This window comes from Lagopus muta, chromosome Z (assembly GCF_023343835.1).
Source record: "Lagopus muta isolate bLagMut1 chromosome Z, bLagMut1 primary, whole genome shotgun sequence".
NCBI classification, from domain to species: domain Eukaryota; kingdom Metazoa; phylum Chordata; class Aves; order Galliformes; family Phasianidae; genus Lagopus; species Lagopus muta.
This window is the reverse complement of record NC_064472.1, coordinates 40,456,729-40,483,648: the sequence shown is the minus strand read 5'-3', so window position 1 is coordinate 40,483,648 and position 26,920 is coordinate 40,456,729. Positions and strand designations below refer to the sequence as shown.

The following is a 26,920-nucleotide window of genomic DNA, read 5'->3' as shown; positions in this document are numbered from 1 at the left end:
AAAGTTTCCATTCCTACAAGTTATTTCAAACAGCTTTCAAATGAATATATCTAGTTACTGTGCTATTTGCTACAACACAGAGAAAGCTTGCTCTTTCCATCTTGGCTCATCTAACAATCCTACTGCAAATCACTCTCCAAATATTATTATTAATTATTAGTTATTCTTCAGAGAAGTAATAGCTTTTGTTATTAAGATTACAGAACTGCTCTTCTGATTTCAAAAAGCTTTTATTTAATAAAGCAACCATGTTAGGAGGCCGTATAAACATCAAGCTGAGATTTTTTTTTAAATGTGATCAGTGCAAGAGAACATGAAGAAAACTATCAAGCAGCCAAATGACCACTGACTGTAGGCATACTCTTGTAAAGATGCTGGTCAACAGACATAGGTACACCAACAAGGTGCAAGAATGAAATGACTTTTTTTATTTACCATCCACTGCATGAAGGAACAAATGCAACAACTTCTTTTTTCACTGCCACATGGCAACACACTGGCAGAAGTCCATATATATGCACAGAAGAGTCAATATGCACAGTCTGTATATGCACAGAAGAGTGCTCAGTGATGCCAAAGACAGTAAGCTCATGGATGTAAGGAATGGGTTATTTTTAAAGAGTCTTCTAGTTTCCATTTCAGCAGCCTATTTAATTACCAGCACTTCCACTTTCTAAAGATCAGAAAAAAGATCTTCCTTAAAAACCACTGCTTCAGAAACTGATACTTCCATTACCCTCTTTTTCAAGGACAAAACAGTAGCACTGCTAAAGTTCGAGAATAACTACTAGCAGTATTAAAGTTAAGTTAGGTGACTTGTATACAAACAGGACAGCAAAACCCATTGCAGTAAGTAATACTGATATTAGTGTTGTAAAATAAAATGGTAACCATAATCTTACTATAAATATATAGGCCATTAAAAATTTTGAATTGCAAAATTGCAGTCAAAGGGAGATTATACCTTCTGCTCTACATTCTGAAACACAACAGTTGTGCTCACCATGGAAATTTACATTTCTTTATGCTAGTGAAAAAACTTCCAAAAAAGAGTTAAAGGATTATCAGTAAAGAGCTAGCAAGTCGGGGAATAAAAAGGACATTTAATTAAGTAGGAGCGAAAGATGAGCTGTGGATTACAGTGACAGGCTACAAAAGAAAGAAAGTGGGAAAACCTACATTATAACCAAACTAGAAACCAATAGTCTTACTAAAATAATTGCAGTGTGACCAATAGTCTTACTAAAATAATTGCAGTAAATTTAGCAAGAATTTGGCAGTTGGCAGACCAGAAGCAAAATTATCCTCTTTCATTCATGCCACAAGCGCCCTACCTGTAAAGTCATTCACAGTGCTTATCCTGCACCAAACTGGAGTTCCTGTTTCCACCAGTGGTGTTTCCATGCTCAAAAAGCAATAGGATGTAGAAACCAGGCTAGAACAAACAAATTTGCTCTCACTGTTGGCCAAGCTATGCAGCACCCGTCATCACAACACAGTCTGCTGTTCTGATTTAAGAAGGCTAATCAAGTACTTCTATGCATACAATTACTTTCACACTGTGGGTGGAAGAGGTCTTATTTTTCTGCTTTAGTCATAATTTTAGTTGCACACACTGAACATCACCATATTCCTCGAAATACTCCAAGGAAGCCTATCCACTGCCCACTTACTGCATTCTTCTTTGAAGTGTTCACATCCAATCTTGTGAGCAGCACAGGTTCACCTGGTATTATTGTTGGTCTACTAGTCCTCTGGCAATGATCATCCTGAGGACATTACTTCATGTAGTCCCGACTTTTGGCAGCACTTCCTACTAGCCCTAACTAACATATCATTCACTTTCTGTGCTAGTTTTGCATGAACTGTGGTTTAGACCTGATTTTCCAATCCAATCTTCCACATACTGTACTTCTTTGCAAAACGATTATTGAATTCCTTACAGTAACTCTCATAAAGAAGAAAATGAAATTATTTTCACAAACTAATGGTCAAGGTGATGTTAGTACAAGGAATCCCCAATGACATTTAGTTCTGCTGAAGACAGACTAAAATCTACACAGAGAACTACAAAACATTATTTTATAGAAAAGGAAAAACAAATCTGTTTAATTTGGCTGCAGGAATCACGCAAACCCATGCAAAATTAATTTCAACTCACTTCGCGTGTGTTTCCATCTTTAACATTTTAAACATGTTTTTCATGATTAGCAGCCTTTTTTAATTAAGTGAAAAAGCAGAAATGTGTCAGATGTATAACTGTATTTTAAGATGTGAATCATAGCCAATAAAGCCATGAAGTATTTCAAAAATTGACGTACTTGCATGTGGAATTTTTTTATTTTTATTTTTTGTTTAAGTGACTAAACTATGAGTATACTGCACACATAAAAATATTGAAACACCAAAAAGTTCTGATAAGGAAGCAGAAAACTACTTTCAGCCACATTTGGGGAGGTAATTATTTGCAGACTGCTGACAGCTTATACACCAAACCAAGAATGTCTGGCAAATATAAACATGAATATGAACAAGGACATGAGCATGGTTGTTCATGAACACCTCTGTCCGTATGAAAAGGATTTGGTCTACTGCCTGTGTTCATAACTACCATTAAACACATTAAGTTTTCTCACTGGCATCAGCACAGTATCCTTTGCTATACCATTTATGTTTTGGCAGTGCTGACAGGTTTATCTATACTGCAGCTAAGGGTGCCCTCTAAAATTTCAGTTCCACTTCTCCATAAACATTTTGTAGATAAGGTTCACCCAGGAGAGTTGCCCTGGTCTGCATCCTGTCCAGGGAAAGTTCAGGAGAGACCTTATTAGCTGAGACTTCTTCCTGTTATCTCCTTCGTGAGTTCTGCTGCAGAAGCAATGTTCCAGCAAAACATTGGTATTTCATCCCTGGCTTAAAAAGCTATTTAAGAATCACTCTAATGTGCCTCCCTCATCCAGTGCCCAGTGTTACAGTGCCAAGGTTAACTGAGGAGCTAAAGTCCAAGATTAAGTTCCACCTATTCTCTGTGAGAATTTAGTTTCCCATGTCACTATAAAGATACTTTCCTAGATGTTCAGAGAAGCTGACACAACCAACCACAAGAACTCTGCCTGCTGAACTTCTCTTCCTAAAGAAATACCCACCCCCATCAACAAAAATGAGTCTGATTCCCATCTACACTCCATTACTGGCGGACTAGTATAAAGGGGTCATTGTGTAAAAAAAAGTCAAGCTCACTGACCCTTTTTTTAAATGAAGGATGCCATCAGCATACCAACATCTTTAGATCTCAAACATGCATTCTGTGCAGCCCATTTCCACTTCCCCCTCTCTACTGAACAAGAACAGGACTTCAGTTTTGAACATTAACAAGACAGCTCTTTGACTAGGTAGCTGTAATAAACACTGAATTCTGAACTCTCCACTGTAACTGAGGTTTTTCTTTTTTTTTTTTCCCCTGAAAAGAAGACAAACCAGTGATCAAGTTGTTCAACTGAAATTCTGAACTGATTAAATGAAATATTTCCATAACATAGCTCACTGTCCTGAATACCTTTCCAGGACTGTAGCAGAGAAGAAAGGTTAATAGTACTAAGCTGCAATTGAATGAACTGGAAAAACACAGGATATCTAACTAGCTGACTTGGAAATATCTAGTTAAAGTTTAAGTATACTTGAAGGTTAGGACAGCTGGAAACCTAGAAAACTCCCTGAAGCTCTCTGCCCTGTAGTTAAAAGGCAAATAACAAGATTAAATGTAACGTGCAAAAAATAGGGGAGTTCAGTGGCAAAGTGTGTACTGTTCCAAGCCCAGCTGGGGTATGCAATAGAGCACATAAACTTCATTTTTCTTGTCGTGGTCAGTGATAATAGTGCTCAGACTTATGCTTTGTGCAATAAAAACACCTGTTTGAAGAAGCACAGCTTGTATTTAGCATAGTTAAATACACTTGGCATAGTTAAATAGAATGGTCTATATTTATACAAGACAGAATTTTTGTCCTGGATTCTGGGAGCTAATCAAGATTTGCAAAACTTACCACCACTGCAGTATCTAAGTATTTAGATGCTAGGCAATGTCATTGTGATGAATTATGAAAGCACTATGGCAGGAGCATTTTTCAAAGTACACAGGTGGGTCATAGCCAGTTGCATAAATGACTGCAAATATGGTTGGAATTCCTCTCCCTTTGGTGCCAGAGAGTAAGGCTGTGAGACCCCAGAGCTGCCACAAAACACCAGCATGTTCTGGATTGCTGCTAGATGAAAAAGGTACAGGAAGGTATAATAAGACAGTCCTACTCTACTTTTCAGACTACCAGCTCCTCATAATACACATTCTGCATCATTGGGCCTGAAATATGCTACTGGATGGATACTTTCAGCCTCTGCACGTCCACATGTACTGTGGCATGCATCATGTTTAACATCCATGTATAGGCTGCTTTCTCAAGGACTGAAACGAAAAACATTTCCTCTGCACTCATGCTAAATCATCTGGTGAATTACAGGGAGATTTTACACTAAATCAAGTATAAGCAATTCCAAACCACAGCTTTGCTAAAATAAAGCAAGGTGTACTTATTTTACACTCTTCTTCACAAGAGCAACAGAACACCTAAGAAACAGAGAGAAGGAAAGTTTCTTTCCTTGCCAACCTGCCTGTGTATGATAGATGCAAGAATGCCAGAACAGCCACGTCAACGCAACCAAATAAACCACTCTTTCCCTGTCTCTGGCAGGAGCCAGAAATGTCTGCCTAAGGGATCACAGAAGCACAATGCAAGTGCACAGTCATATTTATCCAGAATACCTTTGCAGCCCAAAGCTGTCATGTGCCAGAGGTAATGTCTTTGTGCTTAACAGCTGTATCACTCAGAGCCTCTGTGCCATTTGCCTGGGATTTACCATATCACTAGCAGGTTGCATGAATTTTTTTGATGGCAGGAGTTTGCCTGAAGTGTGCAGGCAGACTCCAGAGCAAGAGCAGCTGCAAAGCACAAGATTCAGACATTAAGAGAAAGAGTTATGTTACTTGCCTAGCCAGGAAGCTAGCACTCAGAAGCACAAAAAGAGGGAAACGTAGTACAGAATATCTACTGGCCTGCAAGATGACTGAAGGCTCTGAAAGCTCACAGGAATACTCTAAGAGAATGACACTGATCGGAAATCTTTACTGCATACTCACAAACACAAAAGTTGGCTGCCTGTTTCAATTTGACTCTTGAGTAGCTACAGTGTGAGAGACGTTCTACAAAAGAGCCGTATCAGAGCCAGCTGAGGACAGGCTGTTTTTAGTCATGGGAAAAGGACAGATAACAGTGCAGAGAATGCAGGGGGTTCATTACCGAAGTCCTTTCCAAATAAATTTAAGGAAGTTAAGAAATTTTGGTTCAGGTATCAAATTTGAAACAAGTATTTCTGTGAGGAGCATTCCTGCTGCTGCCTATTGATGAAAATCACAGCAATATAACTTCTTGAAACTGCACAAATATACAGAAACTAAACCACAAAATGTTCTTGGAAGACTTTGGGCATCATTGGTTTCAATTGTGTTCACCAGCTCATTTTTCTGGGTGCTCCCAGGTGAAATGAAAGGCTCTTGTATCTCACTGATTTTGAAAGAGTGTTTCTCTGCTTTCACTGTTTACCATTTCTTCTGTCCAGAACCAAAGTTAAAACTTCGACTTGAAAGTGTCGTGCAGCCTCCATGATGAGGCTGGAGACAACTTTAATGGCATGAGGTTTCCTCACAAGGCTGACGTTGGAGTAACTCCTCTGGTGGCAGAAGCCTCCCTGCACTACAGATGCTAGGACCCATCCTTCCTGTTACTCCATGAGGTTGATGTGATTAAAAAACAAAATGAATCTGACGGAAAAATCTCAGTTCTGACTTCTCAGGAACAGCTAACATTCAGAGAAGAAAAGAAAAGGAGGGGCTGGCAGCAGCAGGGGGACCAAAGTCACACTATCTGGCCAAACTGTCAGGAGTTAAGTGAAATGTTCTGTAACTTGTCATGAGCATCAGAAGAACTTTGTAAAAATAATTTCTTAAATGTCTGCATTATTCCACTCAGAATTCAGCTGAGTGTGTTCAGGGTGTTCAGCTATATTGGGAAGCTGAGTAACTGTGGCATTAACCTTTAAAACTAAGAATAAAACACATCTAGAATCTGGGACTAGTAATAGTTCCTGAACTGCTATTTTTGTCCATTTCACTTCAGGATAAAGGACACTCTTCCAGCAACCCTCTACCCCTCTTCTCTTCCCTTCCTCCCCCCACAATTCTTTAGAAAGCTCCAAAAATCAAACATAACAAAACAAAATGGTAAGATTCCCATCTCCTCCATCTCCTCCTTTAAAAAAAAATATCTCAGAGATATAAAGCTGATCTTATTTTGTTAAATCTGATTTCTCATTTTCACACAGGTAGTGTCAGTTTTTCCTGGTTTCTGTCACCAGCTTAGTGAATAGTCTTAAAAGGACAGTACAGGACAGAGAACAAAAAGAAGAGCAAATGAGTAGTATTAGGGGCACTAAGGTTATTTAATAATCACACTCCAGTAGTGGACAACACTGAGAAGGAGGAACCTCAGCCCCTGGTGACCTGCAAAAGCAGTCTCCACCTCCAATCCCCACCCTCCAGCTTGATTACCAATAACAGATAAAAAGCTTTAACAGCTATAGACACTTGTGACATTCATGACCAAGATCCACAAGAAGAAACTGTACTGGCAGTCCATAGTGGATACCATACACAGAAAGAACAAGTGCTTGCAGTGGATGAATCCCTGTTAAAAGGCAATGAGGCTCCCCTCTGCCAACCTGACAGAGAGTCTCAAGAGAATCTCTCCCAGGTGCCAAGATCCAGGACATTGCCAAGATGTTGCCAGAGCTTGTCAAAAGAACAGTCTACTATCCACTGTTGGCCTTTCTTGTGGACATGAATGACAATGCATGTCCAAACATGGGAAGAATTGGGGAAGACTATGAAGCCCTGGGAGCCCAAGAGAATAGTACAGATGCACAAGCTACCTTCTCTTCAATTTTACATTCTGAAGAAAAGAGGATAGCCAAGAAGTGATATCTAATGCATATTAACTCCTGGCTATGTGGCTGGTGCTGATACAAAGGTTTTAGTTTTTATGACAGTAAGAATTTTTATGAAGATTACAACCTCTTGGTGAGGGACGGCTTCCACTGTCTAGAAGAGGCAAGATAATTTTTGGCAGCAGGCTGGCCAACCTACCACAGAAGGCTTTAAACACAATGATTAATGAGCAGGGTCCAAAATGCAATTGTACCTATTGCATCTGAGTAAAGAATAAGCCAGGACAACCAGAACAGTGAAAAATATTATTCAGCTGCCTCTCATGAAATAAGTCAGAAGGCCAGCTACCCTAAGGGTGTATAAGCTAAGGAGGTCCTCTTGCATCCCTCTAGGGAAAGCTGCATCCTCTGCTCACTTTTCTTCTCTGAAGTACCTGTACACACACAGCACAGGAAACAAACAGGAAGAACTAATGATTTGTGACTGCAATGCCATCATGAATGTCTATGTACCTTTTTAGGAAAGACAGGCCAGAAAGTCGAGGCAGTGGAGTTGCTCTATGGGTGTGAACAGAGGGGCAGACTAATATGGGTGACATCACTGTGGGTGCTTACTACGGACCACCTCATCAGGAAAAGAAAGTTGATGAGGCATTCTATAGACCGCTGAAAGTAGCTTCACAGTCACAGACACTGGTTCTCATGGAGGATTTAAATCACTCTAATATTTGCTGCAGAAGCAACATCACTGGGCACACACACAGACCAAGATGTTCCTGCAATAGAAGATGGAATGGAAGATAATTTAATGATGTAGGTGGTGGAGGAGCCAATGAGAAGAGGGCCTAGATCTTACAAACTATGAGGACAGGTTGGGAATGTGACGGTTGGGAGCAGCCTTGGATGCAGTGACAGTAAGACAGTGGAGTTCAGGATCTTGTGTGAAAGAAACAAGGCAATAAGCAGGATTGCAGCCCTGGACATCATGAGAGCCAACTTTGACTTCATTAAGGACCCATTTGGACAAATACCATGTGTTAGAAGATCAGAAGATAAGGGAGCCGAAGAGAGTTGGTCAGCATTCAAGTACCAATTCCTCTGAATTCAAGATCAGTGCAGCACTAAGAGTAAGAAATTAGGCAAAGGTGGCAGGAGACCAGCATGGATTAGCAAGGATTTTATAGAAAAACTCAAATAGAAGTAGAAAGTTTAGGGAAGGTGAGAAAAGGGTCTATCCACTTGGAAAGAATACAGGAACATTGTTAGAGCTTGCAGGAATGCAATAAGGAAGGCTAAGACCCACTTAGAATTACATCTGGTGAGGGAAGTCAAGGACAACAAGAAAGGCTTCTTTAGGTGAATCAACAAGAAAGGATGACTAGGGAAAATATGCATCCACTGCTGAATAAGAAAGCTGTTTTGGTAGTGGAGGACACTGAGGACAAAGAGTTACTGAATGCCTTTTTTGCTTCAGTCTTTACTGCTAACATGGTCCCTAAGGAAATAAGAGTCTGGGGAAAGGAAGACTTTCCCTTGGTGGAGGAGTATCTGGCCAGATGTTGTCTAGGCAAACTTGATGCACATGGTCTCCAATGGGATGCACCCACAAATGTTGAGGGAGCTAGCAGAAGTGACTGCCAAGCCATTCTCAATCATCTCTGAAAGAACATGGGGAATGAGAGAGGTTCTTCAGGACTGAAGGAAAGCCAATGTCACTGTGGTCTTCAGGAAGGACAAAAAGCAAGACCTGAGAAACTACAACTCAGTCAGCCTCACCTCTGTCCCTGGGATGGTGATGGAACAACTTATTCTGGATGTCATCTCCCAGAAAGTGAAAGAAAAGTTATTGGGATTAGTCAACATGGATTTGCCAACAGGAAATCATGCTTAACCAATCAGCCAGCCTTCTACAATGCCACAAGTGGCTGGATAGATGAGGGCAGGGCAATGGATGTTATGTACCTTGACTCCAACAAAGACTTTGATGCTGTCTTCCATAACATCATTGTAGGTAAGCTTAGGAAGTGTGGAATATATGAGTGGAAAGCGAGGTGGACAGAGAACTGCCTTACTGGTAGAGCTCAGAGGATTGTGATCAGCAGCACAGTCTAGTAGGAGGCTGTATACAGCAGTGTTCCTGGCTGCAATCCTGTTCAATATCTTCATCAGTGTGTTGGATAAAGGTATAGAACACACCCTCAGCAAGTTTGCTGATGATGCGAAGCTGGGAGGAGTGGCTGACACACAAGAAGGTGAGACCTGGAAAGACTGGAGGACTGGGCATAGAGGAATCTTAGGAGGTTCAACAAGAGCAAGTGCTACCAGGGAAGGGAATAACCATATGCACCAATACAGGTTAAGGGCAGACTTGCTGGAAAGGAACTCTGCAAAGAAGGTCCTGAGCATCCTGGTGGACAACAGGTTGGCAGCAGTGTCCCCTTGTGGCCAAGAAGGCCAGTGGTATCCTGAGGTGCATTAGAAAGAGCATGGCCAGCTGGGCAAGGGAGGTGATCTCCTGCTCTGCCACGGTGAGGCCACATCTGGAGTACTGTGTCATACTGTGGGCTGCCCAGTTCAAGAAAGTCAGAGAACTGCTGGAGAGAGTCCAGTGGAGGACCACAAAGAAGATGAGGAGGATGGAGCATTCCCCTTATCAAGAACGGTTGAGAAAGCTGGGACTGTTCAGTCTTGAGAAGACTGAAGGGGGAATCTTACCAGTGTTTATAGGGTGGGTTTCAAGAGGATAGGGCTAGACTGCTGGATGTGCTCAGTGACAGGACAAGTGGCAATGGACACAAAATGGAATGCAGGACATTCTTCATGAACATAAGAAAAAACTTCTTTACTGTCAGGGTGACAGAGCACTGAAACAGGCTTCTCAGAGAGGCTGTGGAGACTCCTCGAAGTATACAGAACTTGCCTGGATATTTTCTTGTGCAAATTACTGCAGGGAACCTGCTTTATCAAGGGGTTGGACTAGTTGATCTCCAGAGGTTCCTTCTAATCCCGATTCTATGAGACACTCCTGTTTAAAAAGGCAATTCTGACTTTTATTTATGGCTTTGGGAGCAGCCTAGAAATCTACACAAAAACAGGCAATACCATTTCTACTCATTTATGGAGAGAAAAGGCATTACGTATTTTTCTGATCCTTAGAGTGGAACATCATCCATGCTGATGACTGAATATAGCCACAGTCTCAGAAATAAATAAATGTAAAAGGTTAAAACAGTGCCTGAAGCAGGGAGGCATACTTACGTCACACAAGTGAGGAAGCACAAGGGAGGTACCATATCTTCTGTAAGAGAACTGCCAACAACTATGAGTCAGTTGGAGAATGTGTGTTCGGCTACCCATAAAGAAAATACCTTGGAGAATTCACAGGTTGCAGTGCTAAGGCTGTGTCAAGAACTAATACACAAAGCTGCTCCAAGCCTGTAGATATCCGTGGAAATGACAAACATGTATGGGTTTATGTTGGTGGTTGGGCATATGTGCATTGAAAAAGAGATATGAAAAGAACCCATTCATTCAAATAAAACAATCTCATTTGAACTTCTGCCCAGAACTGAAACAAAAATAGTGTTCTTTTTGCTAGATATTGAATTAGCTTGGTTACCTTTTGTCTGTATTTTTCTCTTGGATTTTATACTACTCAGTCTCTTCCTAAGCAGCAACAGCATTGCTACAGTGTTTTTACAGCATTTTGTGTTCACTCTGAAAATGAACTGTTATGAATCTTGCAAAAAGAAAAATCTTTTTTTTATGCTTTTTCCAAATATTTATTTTTGAAGAGTATAGTGCTATGAGAATATACAAATAAGCCCAAAGCACTATCAGATGCATTAAGGAAAGCTATTGATAAAAAGTTACTCTTGTGTTTTCTTGCTAGATCAGACGAGAAAGAACAAGTAGTTTGCCCAGCCTGGGGAAAATTCAAATAATTATAAGAAAACTTGAAAAATCGTATGCATTTTCTGAGCAGCTTTTGCTGCTGTGGCTCTTCTAGACACACATTTACCTGGGAGATACTTAAATGAGACTGATTTTTTCCTAACTTCATCCATGCTAATTTAAAGGACATAGCTCCACTGAGGAAGCAGAACAATAGCAGCTGTAGAGAGAGCCAAAGCACAGTGTGCTGTGCAAAACAGTCTCTGAGCTCATGGTGAATCTTTCCCTGTGGTGTGAAACACAATACCAAAAGCTTTTACAGGAATGAAACAAAAAAGGCACACCAACTGCACTCAGCATCTGCTAACAGAATTCGTAAGTAGCTAGTACAGACAGGCATTTAAAAACACATCATTATGAACCAGGTAATTAGAACATTATCTACTATTCAGGACAAGCGCAGGGATTCCCAACTTCAGGAAAAAAGAAAAAAAAAAGAGTTCTATTAAGATAGAGTCTGAAACAAAAATTAATGAGCTTGACCATAGCAGGAATCTTACATCAACGTTTGAAAGCTGAGGAAGGCAAACATGTGGAAACTCACAAACTCACATAAAATCTCCCAGGTATTGTAAAAGCAGTGGAGCAAAGTCCTAGGCAACATATACTTGTAATCCCCAGTGGTGTTACTCAGCTGAAATTCACATACCTGAATCACATAATTCTCATGAAAAAGATGTCATTTTACTGTAAGTAATATACATTCTACTTTAAACACAAGGGAAAAAAGTATACTGTAAGGGTAATTGAACACTGGTACAGTTTGCCCAGGGATGCTGTGAAGTCTCCATACTTTAAGATCTCCAATCCTGGCTGTACACAGCTCAGAGCACCCTGCCATCGCTCACTCTGCTCTGAGATAAAGGTGTTGGACCAGGCACTATTCAGAGTGACTGTCAATGCCAGCTGTGCTGAGTGTCAACATGAAGCAGACCAGACTGTGGGAGCGACAGAACAATTGCTCAAACAGTATCTGCCAGAAGCCCCTTCCAAACTAACCAGTTTGCTAGCTGGAGACTGAGATACAAAGGATATAATTTCTACCTAAATAGAACGAGTACCTTCTATTTACCTATTATTCACGTTCCCACCTGTGTTGTTTTACAACTGTTGTTTTTTAGCACCTAATTTCCTAGCATCATCTTGTCTCAGCATTTGTCCCTGGTTTTGTAGTAGATGGTACTTAAAGCATTGGAGAACTGGGGCCACTTCAAAAATAAAAAAATAAAAAATAATAAAAATAAAAATAAAAATAAAAAAGCTGACTCTGCTATTTTTTGTTCCTTCTCTTTCTTCATCTTCCTTCACTTATCTGAGTACTTCCTTCAACCTGTTTTTGTACTTGCTCTCACTCTAGTTACAGATAAACAATTATTATTACCCACATTCTCTCCTTCTTCCCATTGCACTCACCTTCGTATTTTTAACATGCAGCCTCCTTTCTTTCTAAAACTCATTAAGGGCAAGACCACTATTTGCTCTCACAAATAGCGCGTTCTTAAAACAAACAAACAAACAAACAAAAAAAAAGTATGATCTGTGTATGGACAAAAGTTCATAAAAAAGCGTGTAAGTGTTCAGGCATTGCACTTAAGAAACTAGAAGAGAAACTCTAGGCTCTGTAAAGTAATGCGGCATGGACATAGGCTGAATGTAGGTCAGCTCTCTGCAGTTTACACCCTTAGGTCCGACTCTTCGGTTTTGCTACTACCTTGATTAAGCCTTGTTTTAGGGCTTATTACTGTAAGGCTCAACTGATATCAAAGTAGAGCTCTAGAAACTGGGCTGGATTGTTCTCTTTCCATCTTTTTTCTAACCTGTCTCTTCTACATAAATACAACTGGGCAAATGAGGATTCAAGACTTGAAAGTGTTATTGAGACATTCTGTCAGAAGTGGTTATCACAAGTGCAGAATGAAAATACATACCACCGTTCTGAGCTTTTTACCTAAATTACAATACTGTAAGACAGTTGAGAAATCTGCTACATCTGAAGATGAGTTTCACTCTGCCTTCTCCTACACCGTCTTTCATACCAATGCTCAAAATATAGTGGAAGTTTACAAGCCAAAGCAATACAATAAATGATACACAGAAGAAGAAAAGGAAATCTGTCATTATGAATGTGCTTGTATTGGGATAACTAGTATCTTTTAAGAAAGAAGTTTTCAAGGAACTTTGTGGGCTAGAACAGAAGATACTGAAATCACTTGAGAGATGAAGCTATCCTGAAGTAGGGTAAAATTCAGTTTTGACCTTGTTAGGCAAAATCTATGTGTTTCTTCCCAACTTTTAATCAGCTTGGTGAAAATGCATGGCATTCCGACTGATACTCCAAGCGACACACAAAAGTCATAACAAGCGGCTAGCAAGGTCTTGAAGGAAAGGTACTATTTCGGGGTTGTTTGTCCCTAAAGGAATACTGCTTTATTCTCTGAATCAACCCACTTGATGTCTGGTCAAAGAAAGCTAAATTTCTGTACCCTGAGCTGAACAGACTATAAAGATCACAACAGGGGCAAATCATTCACGGACAGCAGTTCCATTTAGGACATGGTAGGCAGTTCAGAAAGAGATCAAGGAAGAAGAAACGTCATTCAAAGTGTGACCTTCAAGCTCACAGACATGAGAAGACAGCTAGCACAGGCTAAGTGTGATGGGAATTTCAGACTCTGTTTGTTCCCTTTCTTTGCACTGCTGCACAAGTCTCAAAACACAGACAGAAGCTTCATACAGACATTCAAAAAACCCTCTAGCCCCAGTGGGATTAAGTACACATATGTTTCCCTCTACTTCTGTCAGATTCTATTTGTTACCTTCTTATGAGAAAAGGGGCAGCTTTAGTGAGGGGTGGGTTTTTCCTCCTTTCTGTCTTTGGTAAAATGTTCAGAAACTGTCTATCATAACAATAAAACAGTTGCAGTAACACTCTGGTCTGCAGCCATCCACTTCCAGTGCATCTAGCAAGTAAAAGAAGTGCTATGTATATTGTCCTCTTGCTGGAATACAGGCATCCCATGCTACAATTTACTATGGCTCAAATTAGTAAAAATGTTTTCATCCTTTTAATTATGCTGTTTCAAACTTTATCCATTGACCTATCTTACATCAGTTTCCTCCATGCTTACATCCGTGCTATATTAACATTTGCAAAACATTAAGTTGGTTATTTTGCAACTAGCTGTTTATTTACCACCATTTTTTCAACAGGAGGGGTAGAATAAAAAACAGGACTAGAATAATTCTTCCATTAATTCTCCCAGGGAGATCACAAGCCTTCTCCTGCCCTCTTTATTTTAGTTCCCTTTTGTTATTTTTCAGTTTCATAAGCTGGTTAGATGGAGTCAGACATACACAAAAAATGAGATAGAGACATCCTGGCAGACTGCAGAGAATTCCCACTGTAAGAACTTTCACATCCTCCAGCAGGCAAGCAAACCAAGGTGTTTTATAAGAGTAACCCACAAATCCTAATGAATACATTTAAGAAATTAACTGAACCATTCAACATTCATACTGCAGCATCTTGCAAAAGCCTAAAAGCCTCACCTCCAGACCGAAGCAACCAAAAGCTCCACACAAAGCTGTTCTCAACAGACTCCATATAAAAAGGTGCTTAAAATGTACACACACACAGAAAAAAAGAGATATCTAAGTTTCACCAGCTACCCTGATGAATTTTTCAGTGATATCTGGAAGTCTAGCACACCATTCACAGACCAGTGTATTTTTTCATGCTAATCATAATTTAAATCTGCTCTTGCATAGACTGCAGACGAACCCTAAATTAATACAGCTCCTGAAATCAATCATCAGAAACTGCTATCTCTCCAGGTTCTAGAAGACAAGTGAAAAGAAGCAACACAAATATAAGAAAAACTTCCTTATATGGTGCAACTCAACTCCAGCTAGAATCCAGGACAAACGCAAACAAAATACTCTGGTTTTATTAGTGGTGGTGAACAAGTGAACTGATTTGCTTTTTGTCTTTTTCTGCTACTACAGTTTGGAAAGGTAACTGAGTGAAATGAACATATTTCAAGCTGCCCTCTCATCTGAGATAGACAACATGAAGAGAAAAGCAAAAGAGAAGTTATTTTTACCTCTTCTTACAGCTCTTCTGTACATCTTGCTAAGAGGTTATTAGAATAGCCAATGGACTGGAAGCCTGCAGAGGCATGAGGCTCCTTATCACACAAACTAGATTCTTTTCTGCTCTTCCTGTAGTTACAGGAAGAAGGCAAGGGGAGGCACGTTGGCTCTATGGCACTCTGTGGTTGCTCAGCACAGAGCTTCCAGGTACAGCCAGCTCTTATGCACTGTAGTTCAGACAACAACCTCTCATGCCACATCTCCTTCTGAAGAGATTAGATACTGTCAGTCCGACACTCCAACCATTTTCAAGCTCTGTAAGCACAGAATTATTCAGCAAGGACACAGTGCAAGTATGGGACAGATGATGCCCGTGAAAAAAAAATAGGAAATACTGAATGCCAGTCTGATCAATCCAGCTACTGGGTGATTAGTTTTTCAGTTTTTGGTTTTTTTTCCTAAATTACTTCCTAAGAAAGAGTGGAGAGATTTTTAATGATAAGGTGTCTGAGGTGACAGTATTGCATGTCCATGAAGCAACAGAAGAATGAAGAACTGCCTTTTATGAATGCAAAACATGCATTCAAATTTTGGGGAATATTTGATGAGATTTAAAAAAAAAATTAAATAACTGTTTTCCAAGGCAATCTAGATATTTTATTTTCCCCATTAACCCACAGCACCAAATATGAAACAGTGTCTATACGCAAAGTTGGAAATAATTTTGCTGTCACTGAATTCAAAGACATATGACTCAAGGAGTTCACAGATCTGATCCTTTTTATTCCCAGAACTTCACATTATACTGACCAAAATTTAATGTAAAAAAACTCTCTTCACCTTTGCATTATTTTACTTATAGTCAAATGCCTCAGGTTGTATTAATTACCAACATATATTTATGCAGTAGACTTTTCAGAGGAGGTAATATTATTATTCTGGGTATGACTTATCAAAATGGTGCTATGATCTCAGGCCATTAAGTATTGCCTTAATATAGTAAACATACTGATTATATTAATTAAGAGAGTATATCTGGGATGCAGTGTCATTGCTAGAGCTATACTTAGAAGTTCAGGTGTGAATGCAAACTCTGGAGGAGTTTGAGATTCACATCACAGAAAACAGAAGGTCATTCTTTTCTAATGAAATATTTAACAGTTATTTGTAGCTCACAGTTACATTTCACAATTGCCACACACACTATGTCTGTGATAAGTTTCTGAAGGAATGTATGTGAACTGTGAACTCGTATTACTGCTCTTGGTAACCATCACTGGTTATATTTAGAGAATAAAATAAACTCCACACTTGAGGTTGCTGCCTTCTCATAATTTCACAGTCATTATCCAGAAAGTGTACCCTTATTAAAATATGACCTACCTAATCAACTGCAACAAAAGAACCACTGAAGTTAAACCTACTGATCATCTAAGACCTATTTTTGTGCAAAAGTTCTACTTGAAAATACCAAAACATGGCTGCCATATTGAGTGCTCCCAAGAAGGTAATTAAGTTTCTTATCAGGCAAAATAAATCTTTGCACATTCACCCTCAGGGTACAGTTTCCTTCTTAATTTCTCCAGTGTGTTGAAATACACGTGCAAATTTTGGAAGATGTGATAAACATTTGGCTTTAAAGAGCTAACATTAGATGCTGCCAATCACCACTCTCATTCAGCTTCCACTAAGTTGCTTTCTATTTGCAATTCAGAAAGCTCTGCACAAAAATAAAATTTACATTTAACATTTGTTCAGTTGTTGGAAGTTTTCTATAGTATCTGGCCAAGACCATGAGCTCTTTTAATGTTACCAAAAGACCACAACAAAAAGAGGTAAGGGAAAAAGTTACTATCCTTGGACTATCTAAACTTCTGCTCTGCTCAAACCTCATCCGCTCCAGGAACTCTTCTCTAGGTAGAATATAGAAACACCAAATATACAGTAGGTATCTCTGAGAAGAGTATTGCCAAGGATAAGCCAGTCTCTAAAGTTTGCATCTTTGTGGTAATATGTCATAAGCAGTAATGAGAGAAAGAACATATGATTAACAGGAGCCTAACAAAAGTCTAGTTACCTCTCCCTCTACAGACCCTCAACTACACACCCTAAAAATAAAAGTATCTTTTTTGTATGCAGTAAAGAAACATCTAGTCCTCATTTTTCTTTTATTTTTCTTTTATTTCTTCCTTCCCCCCCCCCTTTTTTTTTTTTTTTTTTTTTTTTTTTTTTGGATTACAGTTCTACTAATATCTCCAAATTATGTTTGATGTGATCAGTAAAATAATACAGTAATAGAGTTATAGCCCTTTGTACACCCATGTTACATGTCCCTCCATCAAGCTGTAAAATTAAAAAAATGAATAAGTGGAAGGGCTGAGATGTCTCCCTCCCAAAGGGACTTGATCACTTGCCATCCTCTCCAGCTGACACTTACCAATATACACACAGCAGCTCACAAAAATGCATCTGTCAGATAGTCCTGTAAAACAGCAGGCACTGCAAATACACCTTCTACTCTTGCCACTGTTTTTCTTCACATCTATTATCTTAAGGCAACATTTGCAGTATGCTTTTATACAGCATGGATTCCCATCAAATAATTGTATTCTAAGTCATATCAAAATAAATTTAACTTCCTACTTTCTTCTTCCCTACACTGACTCAGTATTTTACTCCACGAGGTGTTGTATGTGGCTATTCAGAAGAATGGAAAGAAATGGTATTTGTCATAAAAAAAAAGAGCAGTACAACTTGATCCAAAATTCTGTATTCCAACTTGCATCTGTCTCTGCCTTTACTTACCTGATGAATGAATGAGACACTAATTGTGATTGCCATTCATTTGGTTATCTCAACTGTTCTTGGTGCAGAAGCCTTAATATGTAAGCTTATACAATCCACAGCTATTATGGAAGACATAAAAAACAACATTGCTTACCTTTCATCCCAAACTTAGAGTGTCTTCCAAACTTCAGAATAATGAGCATTATTACTAAGCCAGTGCATACCAGTGCTGCAATTCCCACCACAACATACACCTATAAAAAGAGGACACAAACAAGTCGATTTGTTTTGCTCTCATGAACTATCTTCAAAGACATTCATATTTATTAACCCAGTTATTAAGAAATTCATTTCAATCAGGAGGCATTTGCACTCAGATCAAAGACGACAGAAAACTGCTACTTGTTGAGGTTTCTTCCTCCCTACGGAGACTAGAGATTCAGAGAACTTCTGAGAACCACTTTTTCAACATCTTACATGTTCAAGGTGGGGAAGGGACACAGAGTGGCATGTTGCAGGAAAGCAAAAAAGTAAAACGTGTCAGAAAAAAGCTGCATCCAGTTCTGAAGCCCCAGCACAGGAAGAACGAGGAGTTGCTGGAAGAGGAGGAAGAACAAAGATGATCAGAGGGCTGGAGCACCTCCCCTACATGAACAGGCTGAGAGAGCTGGGGCCCTTCAGCCTGGAGAAGAGAATGCTCCAAGACCTTACAGCAGCCTTCCAACCTGAAAGGGACCTACAGAAAAACTAGAGAGGGACTTTTTATAAAAGTAGGTAGTGGCAGGACAAAGAGAAATGGTTTTAAACTGAAAAAGAGTAGATTTAGACTAGATAATAAGAAGAAATTTGTTACTGTGAGGATGGTGAAACACTGGAAGAGGTTAGCCACAGAGGTTGTGGATGCTCCCTTCCTGAGTGCATTCAAGGCCAGGCTGGATAGGGCCTTGTTCAACCTGGTCTAGAGGGAGGTGTTCCTGCCTACAGGAATGGGATAGGAACTAGACAGTCATAAAGGTCCCTTCAAACCCGAACCATTCTATGATACTATGATTTACTGTGAGAGTTGTTGAACACTACCACGGATTGCCCAAGTTGGCTGTGGAGCCTCCAACGCTGGAGATATTAAAAACAGAGACCTGCGACTGCTGTTGCCAGCCCCAGTTTGAGCCTGTGGGTGAGAAAACCAAACAATTTTCAGAAGTCCCTTCCAATCTCAGTCACTCAGTGGCTCTACTATCAGAGGAGATAAGAGTGCCTGAGATCCTCCCAGTTTTTCAGCACAGTCTATCACCGTGAAGCATTCACTGAGACAACACCAGCTGGCGGACCTTCCTTTCCTGCCTCTCCCCATATCACAGCTGGCTCCCTGAGCCACAGTGCACAGGCTTTCCCCCTCCTGCTACTGTGCAGGGTGACTGGTGTTGCGGACAGCCATGGTAACTGTTCACCTGCTGCTGCTCTCCAGCAGCTCAGGAGACCAGCATGTGATGCAAGGATACAAGTGAGGAGACCCACCAACACAGCTGCATGTGCTGAAGTCAAATACAAGTGCTCTTATAAAAAAAAAAAAAAAAAAAAAAGATAAAATCACATTTTAGAGACGAAGTTAAGTGTCTGAGAGTTCATTACAGCATGACCTCTCCTGAGGAGAAGCTGAAGGACTGTATTCAAACAACAATTTTTAAATTGCCTTGGATGTCTTTGTTTTGTAAATAAAGAGTTGTTCTCTTTGGCTTAAATTAGAAGCAGAGTCTTGGCCTAAAAATTTACACTTAGTTGCTCAGAAGAGCATGAAACAAATTAAATAGCAATTTCACTTGGGAAGTAATTCACTCTTTCAAAAGAGGGGACGAGGGTCAGAGTGGGAGGCACTGCTCTAACGTTTTCTTTTTTCTGATTTTGGGTCATTTGTGGTAATAGCTCTGTTTTCTAGTAGCATAGGGTCCTATTACAATCTCCATAGTTTCACTGGTTATATACAGAAAGTCTGCCAAGATTAGGGATCAGGAAATAATGTATATACTTACAGTGATGCTATCTTCGTTCTCTTTGTTGGAAACATCCGGAGAAGTGATTTGATTACTGTTATTTGTGGTGTCTCCAAGATCATTAGGCGTGGTTTCATATTCTTAAGAAAGGGGGAAAAAGGGTTGCTTTTATTATTTCTTAACTTCAGAAGGGAAAGAGTTGTCGTTATTATTTCAGCTCTGTAACACAGTAAGGTCAATAGCATATCTCAATACATACTTGCTTTTGTATCTGGTATACTATGGAGGAGATCCCTGTCACAGACAACTTTAAACAAATATGTTGTGACTGACAAACTTGAAAACAGAAGGTTGCTCTCTCTGCAGCTTTATAGAGAAGCAGTCTATGTCGTCATCTCTCTACTGGAAAACCTAGAGTTAAATAAGAACTCCATTCATAAAGCTATTTTTATGTGTTTCTGACTTCCCATTAAAAATGAAAGACTGCCCTCTACACTGAACTTCTCCAGCCTTGTATTCAGCCAAATATAAGACTGTCTTAGAAATTAGCATGGGGACTTCTGTCGAGCTGAGGTGAACTCAGCATGGCTTTTTAGCTCATTTATAACTATCAAATGTGAAATACCAGTTTTTCTTAGTTTAAAAAGTAATTAAAATATATTATTGAGTGTACAAGGGTTACAGTCTAGCATGACAAACTGTCACACAGATAAAACTTTAAAGAATTATATGCCTGAAACAGTATGAAGAAATTTGATTTATCAAAGTATTCCTACTGACAGAGGTGTGCATTTGAATCTATTCCATCAAAAGGATGAACAGGCTTCAATTATTTATAATTATTTAAAAATGAAACAAATATATTTACAGTCCATGATTTTCCGTCAAATTTATTCCAATGAGATAAAAATAATTAAATACTATTCATATTTACTTAGAGATACATACATTAAAATACAGAACAGAATATATTTTAAGATTACATCTGGAAATATACATAATGTTTCAATTTTATGACTGCAGAGTGTGCAGATGAAAGAAACAAGGGCAATAACCGCATCTATTACTAATGCACCTCCAGCATTGTAATTTAAATTAGCAATTAATTGTGCATTTCTTTGTACATTTTGATTAAAAACAGTTCCATGAGCCTACAGATGAAATCATAGCTGTGAATATGAAAAATGCAAAGTGCAGAGGCACAGCTTTCACTAACCGCACAGGCATTAACCCTTGCTGCTTAGCATGGGGAAGAAGGAAGGGCTGTGCCTTGGTAGAATTTGTCTTCTTTAGCTCCCAAGGCCATTTTGGAGAGCTCAGCTGGCACTGCTAGCAACAAGCGGCACCAGGTTTTTGATCTTCATGCATGCACAAACACATTTTCTGTCTGTAAAACACTCAGCAGGCTGCAGATTTTTTTGGATGTGAACCCACACTCTGCCACCAGTGCTACAGTCAGTACAGTCGGGTTGTCTAATCAGCTCACGTAGTCTGCTCTGGCTCTATACCACACATGCCGAAGGATAGGATTTTTTCAAGTCAAAATACATATTATGTCTACAGAACTTTCATGGGAAACAAAATTTAATTTCCTGGTCTTTTACCATTTGAACTCTCCAACTCAGCACTGTATCTATGTCTACAGCTTCCTCGACGATGAGGTCAAAATACTAATGAAAGGCAAACAAACAGTATTCCTAACTCTAGGCAGCATAAACCCTACCCAAACAGCTCACCTGCACAAGCAGCCAAGCCTTTGAGACAAGGAACTGTGCAGACCAGCCTCTTACTACACATTTTGCTACAGCAAAGGAGGAGACTTCTGTTTTATTTATTTGTAGGCAGTACATAGGCTCTTCACCAGAGCAGAATCCTGTTTGTAACAGGCATCTCAGCTTATGAGAATGGGCTTCCTGTACAATTAGCTGCCCCATGTCTTCACTAAGATAATTTTGACCAAGCCCATACTTACAGTAGCTTTACAACAAGACCAATAAATAAAACAAATATTTAGAGCCTTCACTAGTCTCTATAACACAAATTTTCAAGAGAGTTTTGGTTTTGTTTTTTTCTGCTCTTAATCTTACCTATAAATCATGGAAGGTAAAATCTGATGCTCTTTGCCATTCTGTTTATGTTCAAATTTGTCCTAAGCTACTGGGAAGCATATCCTGAAGGATTAATGAGAACTATGCAAAGCATTTCAAGTCTGGCCTGTGAATCCTCTGAATACAGTTTTACGTTAAAATGGGCAAGAGAAAATGTAGGCCATTTCAGTACACTGGTGTTGCACTGCCATTTCCTACTGTATAAGTGTGAAGCGTTTACTTGTGAATTATTGCCAGATTTTCAAGTCGTCTTGAAATGGGCGAGCCAGGCAAGGAAAACACACACAACAGCTATCCAGCCAAAACCAGCAATTCTGACTTAAGCAAATTCTTGTTCACTTCATTACAAAATCCTGCTACAGACACATAGCATTCTGATAGAGACAGGGTCACGCCTCTCGACTCACTCTCTGGGACTTGTATAGCTTCAGGGCCAGATTCCCTGGTGCCTAGCACCTTATACATCACCTATAACCGTGCCAACATCTTGAGCTGCAGTATCCTGCTGCTGTTCTATAAGCAAGGTGCTAAGCAGCTGGGACACAGACGAGATCACCACAATAAGAACCAGGAAGTCATTTTGCACAGCTCCCTTGGGGCTGAATGCTTCAGGGCACATTGTCTCTCACGTAACCATGTTAGAAGCAGCATGTCATGGAGACATGAGCTAGGAGCCGAAGAAGATGGCTTGGCATCAGTTTCCTGCTCAGCCCCAGGCAGGCGGCACTGCCTTCCACTGCCTCTCCCCATGCAGCATCACAACAGCTCTCTTCTTCACTTTTTGCAGGAGGCCCACACTATCCACAGGCCCGAGACAAGAACCCCAAGAAAACACAGCATGGCACAGGCTGCCGCTGCCTCATCGGATCTGTTTCCCACAGTATTTTTAAAGCATTTAATGAGAAGCCTTTGGAAACCATCTCATAGGGAGTGCAGAACACAGAAGGTCAGGTCCTGAGGGAGGGAGTGGGCCATAAACCTTCCTTTTAGCACCATCCAAGCTGTGAGTAAACATCAGCACAGGGATCAAGCCATATGAACAGGAGTCATGGAAAAGGCTCCATCTCCAGAGGGAGGCAATCCCAGTGGGTCCCTGACCACCACGCAGGCCCTGGTTCTTCGCGGAAGTGAGGGAGTTTCTTGTCTTTCCAGCCTGCCTTATATATTAATCTCACCAACTGGGTTTGTGAATTTACAATAATTAGGGAAACACTCTAGACTGCAAAGTGTTTCTCAAAGCAAGTACTGAGTCACTGAAGCAAAGATCAAAGACAGCTATTTCAAACAGCAGAGAGAAAAGCCAGAAATAAAAAGGAATACTGCTTTCATCAGGACAAGATCTTGCTGGCTCAGATTCACTTGCACAACTCAGAGCGCACATTTCAACAGAGCCTACCAAAGTCATTTGAAGCACAGTGCTCGCAAGGTGAGAGCCATGCACTAGGACCCAGGCAAAAAACTCAGAACCACAATCCTCATGTATGTACCTTATGTAATAGAATGTAAGTCAGAACCTGTGCCAACTGCCACCACCATATGCATCCCTCCAAAAAAAAAAATACTTTGCAAAGAGAAGAAGGGGAAGTGTTTAGTATTTCTGAGCACTTTAAGCCAAAATGATGCTTCAATTGCACATTTGCTAAAGTTTAATGACATGGAATGGAATCAAAGCAATAACATTTAAATCAGCTTAAGGAAACTTGAGTTATGGGCCATTTCATCCAAATAAAAGTACTCCAAATAGGATCAAGCTCCCATTAGAAGCTAGGGGGTGTTTGGGTATGTTAGTTAGGATAGACTTTCATGATCACCAGAATGTTATGTAAAACTAACTAGTTGTTTTTCTGCTTATAGCTTCTATTCCAGTGCATGCTGACTTTCACTAGGTACAGTCTAAAACATTTTGCCTATCTAAAAAGCTAATTTGAACACCATGTCATCAAATCTTCTGGCACTCACTCAGATATCACTGAGCTGATGCTCTGCTTATGCAAGAGAGATTAAAGGAAGGTACAAATGAGAGGGCAGAGAAAAATGAATTGCCTACAGGAAAACTTACTTGTGCCAACTTCATTTTTAAGTGGGATTTAGGGGTACATTTTTGGAGGCTAAACAAGTACGGAAACATTCCTGAAAAATAAATTAAGTTATATAAGGAGAAATCATGAACTTCCTTTCCTCTGCAAAATGCCTCACCAAATCTCATGCCTCTGAGCTACATCAGACAGCTGTCACTTTATAGGACCAATTGCAACCATTTGTAGTGGTGGATTTATGCCTTTTCTAATGTGAATCAAAAGCAGTAGGACAAGTAAAACGTCATATTGCCCTCATTGATTTTAAATAATATAAAGCAGGAGAAGAATGAACAATACAAAATACCTTTCAGAATTCTATTGTAATATGTGCCATTTCAGTTTAGCTGAGATTGACATACAATCTTTTAGTAGTTTGAGCTTCTACATTTCTATAATTAAAAGAAAAGAAAAAGAAAATCAAATATATACCATAAACGTCTGGATCCACAATTGGGCCACTACCTGTACATGGAGAAGAGAAAAAAAAAAAAGAAAGAAAAAGCCTTTGTAAATAGATTGCAAATGCTAGAAGAACAAGAGTTTCTTTAGTGTTTTTTAAAGGTTGACATGTTATTTGCAATAGCAGTTACCAGTACCTACATAAATACAAAGCAGCATCAACATATTGCACTACCTATTATCAGATTACATTTAAAATATTTTATAGGTATCCCCAGTGTTAATGCTTAGCTTTATGTGAAAAGCTTACATACAGAGTATTGGCTCTTCTAAAAGCAGAAATATTTCCCAACTGGGCAAAATGCTGGAATAGGTGAAACAATAATTATTCTTGTTGGGAATCAGTGATAAAAATCTCCCTGACCTTAAGAGGAAGCATATTTCAGTGACAGTTACAATCACTGGCTCTTACCTGATCGAAAAAATTTGCAGTATAAGCATTGTGAGAGCAAACTGCCTTACAGTTGCAGCACTCTGAGCTGTCAAGGTAAGGGCTAGAGTTAGCAGTGACCTAACCATCACCATCTCATTCACACCGTGAAAGGATGTAATTCAGAAGACAGCTACACAGCTGAACTGCAGGCAGAACTCAGTACAAAAAGAGTCAGGTCTCCCACAAGCCAGCTTTTACAGAGGCAAATGGACCCATCTATCTTACCCTTTTCTAAATTTTACTAGTTTCAGTTTCCAAGTTTTTTTATAATTACCACACATATGTAAGTCTAATCACATATGTGAGCATAATGCACAGGACACCCACTGAAATTAACATAGTATTAGATGGTTCACACTTTGAAAGATATCTGTATTATATTTCAACATACCCATTCATCCTGGTCTATAACATATCTATAGCATTGATTATGTAGTAGACTCCTAATCATCTTTTCTATATACTCACTCTGTTGTTTTGGAAATAAAATTAATAGATGGTAAAAACCTCTAAAGATGAATCAAACTTCAAAAGGCATAAGTTCTTATAATGTGCAGTAATTCCACACCAATGGCATTACACTAGCATAAAGTCACTGTCAAGTATGACTAGAACAATATTGTTTATGCTTATGTCAGCACAGTGTGAGAATCTGTGCTGAAAATCCAAAACAAAGAGTTGCAAACTATTAGCAGAATGGCAGCAGGTAATTAGGTTTCCCTCTAAATGCATTTGAAAATATTCTACATAGATCACTCTGAAAGTAATGCCACCTATTTATTTCCATGGAAACTACAAATACAAAGATCACAATAACATTATTTGATAGAGATACAAAACACTATCCTTCAATATAGTCACCCCCATTAGCTATTCATTAATCTGCATGCCACACTCATCAAAATCTGCACCAGTGGAGGCAATCCACTGTTGCTGTTGCTGCTGCTGAAACACACCATCCATGGCCTCACTGTTCTTACTGTGATCACATTCACTTGCTTTCCACAAATGTTCAGCAGGTATCAATGAATATCAATGGTTGCCATTCTTTCTGCATGGAGGAATTCAGTGACACACCTTTGCTCCATATGCACATCTATGCCACACGTCATTCTGTCAGACTGCACCACTGCTGCCATCCATTGCACAACAGCAAAACGTTAGGAAATGCTGATGGCAATGTTCAACCTCTACTGCCATACCATCAACATCTGCCTCTGACGTCATGGGCCAACATAATAAAATAGGAGGCATTACTTTCAAAGCAGCCCTCGTAGTATCCAGATACATAGCCTAATAGATCCCATGAGAACTGCTGTGAAAATGAGCAGGAATGAGTAAAAAGTGAAAACAGCCTGTAGTACTGTCTATGCTAAAGCAACTTATGACAAGGTTTTCCTTCCATAGTTAACAGATTCACTTTTCCCACTGTAAAACATCTGATAAAAGATGGTATTCCTAATTTACTTCTGTAATTTCAAGGAAAAATAACAACGACAAAACTCCCAGGCCTTTATTTCCTGAGTTAAATGGCAACATTTCTGTTACTATTTACAGGAATGGGGCTGAAGCCGTCAAACTAGTTTAACCCTTAATTCCTGCGAGGAGCATTCAAGCTAGAAAGTCATTGACTCCATTCAATATCTTTTATATAACAAAATATTTTACTTCAAATAAAGTGGCAAAAATCAAGATGCCGGACCAAACCCAAGTTTCTCTTTAGTATTGCCTATATAAAAACACATCTTCTCAATCATCAGAATATCAGTTGAAGCTACTTTAACATTAAACTTCACCACAGTAATTTTGCGTGTTTACATGCAATTAATTATTTTTAAGGCAAACAAAGAATACAGTTGTTTTGGTCTCTGTTAGAACAGGTTGTTGTAAATAAACTATTAGAGATTTATGATATTCACTCATCTTCATGAAGTACATCAACTGCACTTTGTTTGCGTGCTTCTTTCT

At 39.5% G+C, this 26,920-nt stretch overlaps 1 protein-coding gene across 7 annotated transcripts in view; it reads right to left on the bottom strand.

Annotated features, from left to right (window-relative positions):
• The window catches only part of NTRK2 (neurotrophic receptor tyrosine kinase 2), a 202,789-nt gene that overhangs the window by 126,617 nt on the left and 49,252 nt on the right, over positions 1-26,920 (bottom strand). For all 7 annotated transcript variants that reach the window (XM_048930850.1, XM_048930851.1, XM_048930852.1 and 4 more), the window contains exons 9-11: positions 24,490-24,522; positions 19,914-20,014; positions 18,041-18,140 (exon numbers count right to left, since the gene is read on the bottom strand). In XM_048930850.1, coding sequence (XP_048786807.1) covers positions 18,041-18,140; positions 19,914-20,014; positions 24,490-24,522 — 234 coding nt within the window. The remainder of the gene's footprint in view (positions 1-18,040; positions 18,141-19,913; positions 20,015-24,489; positions 24,523-26,920) is intronic.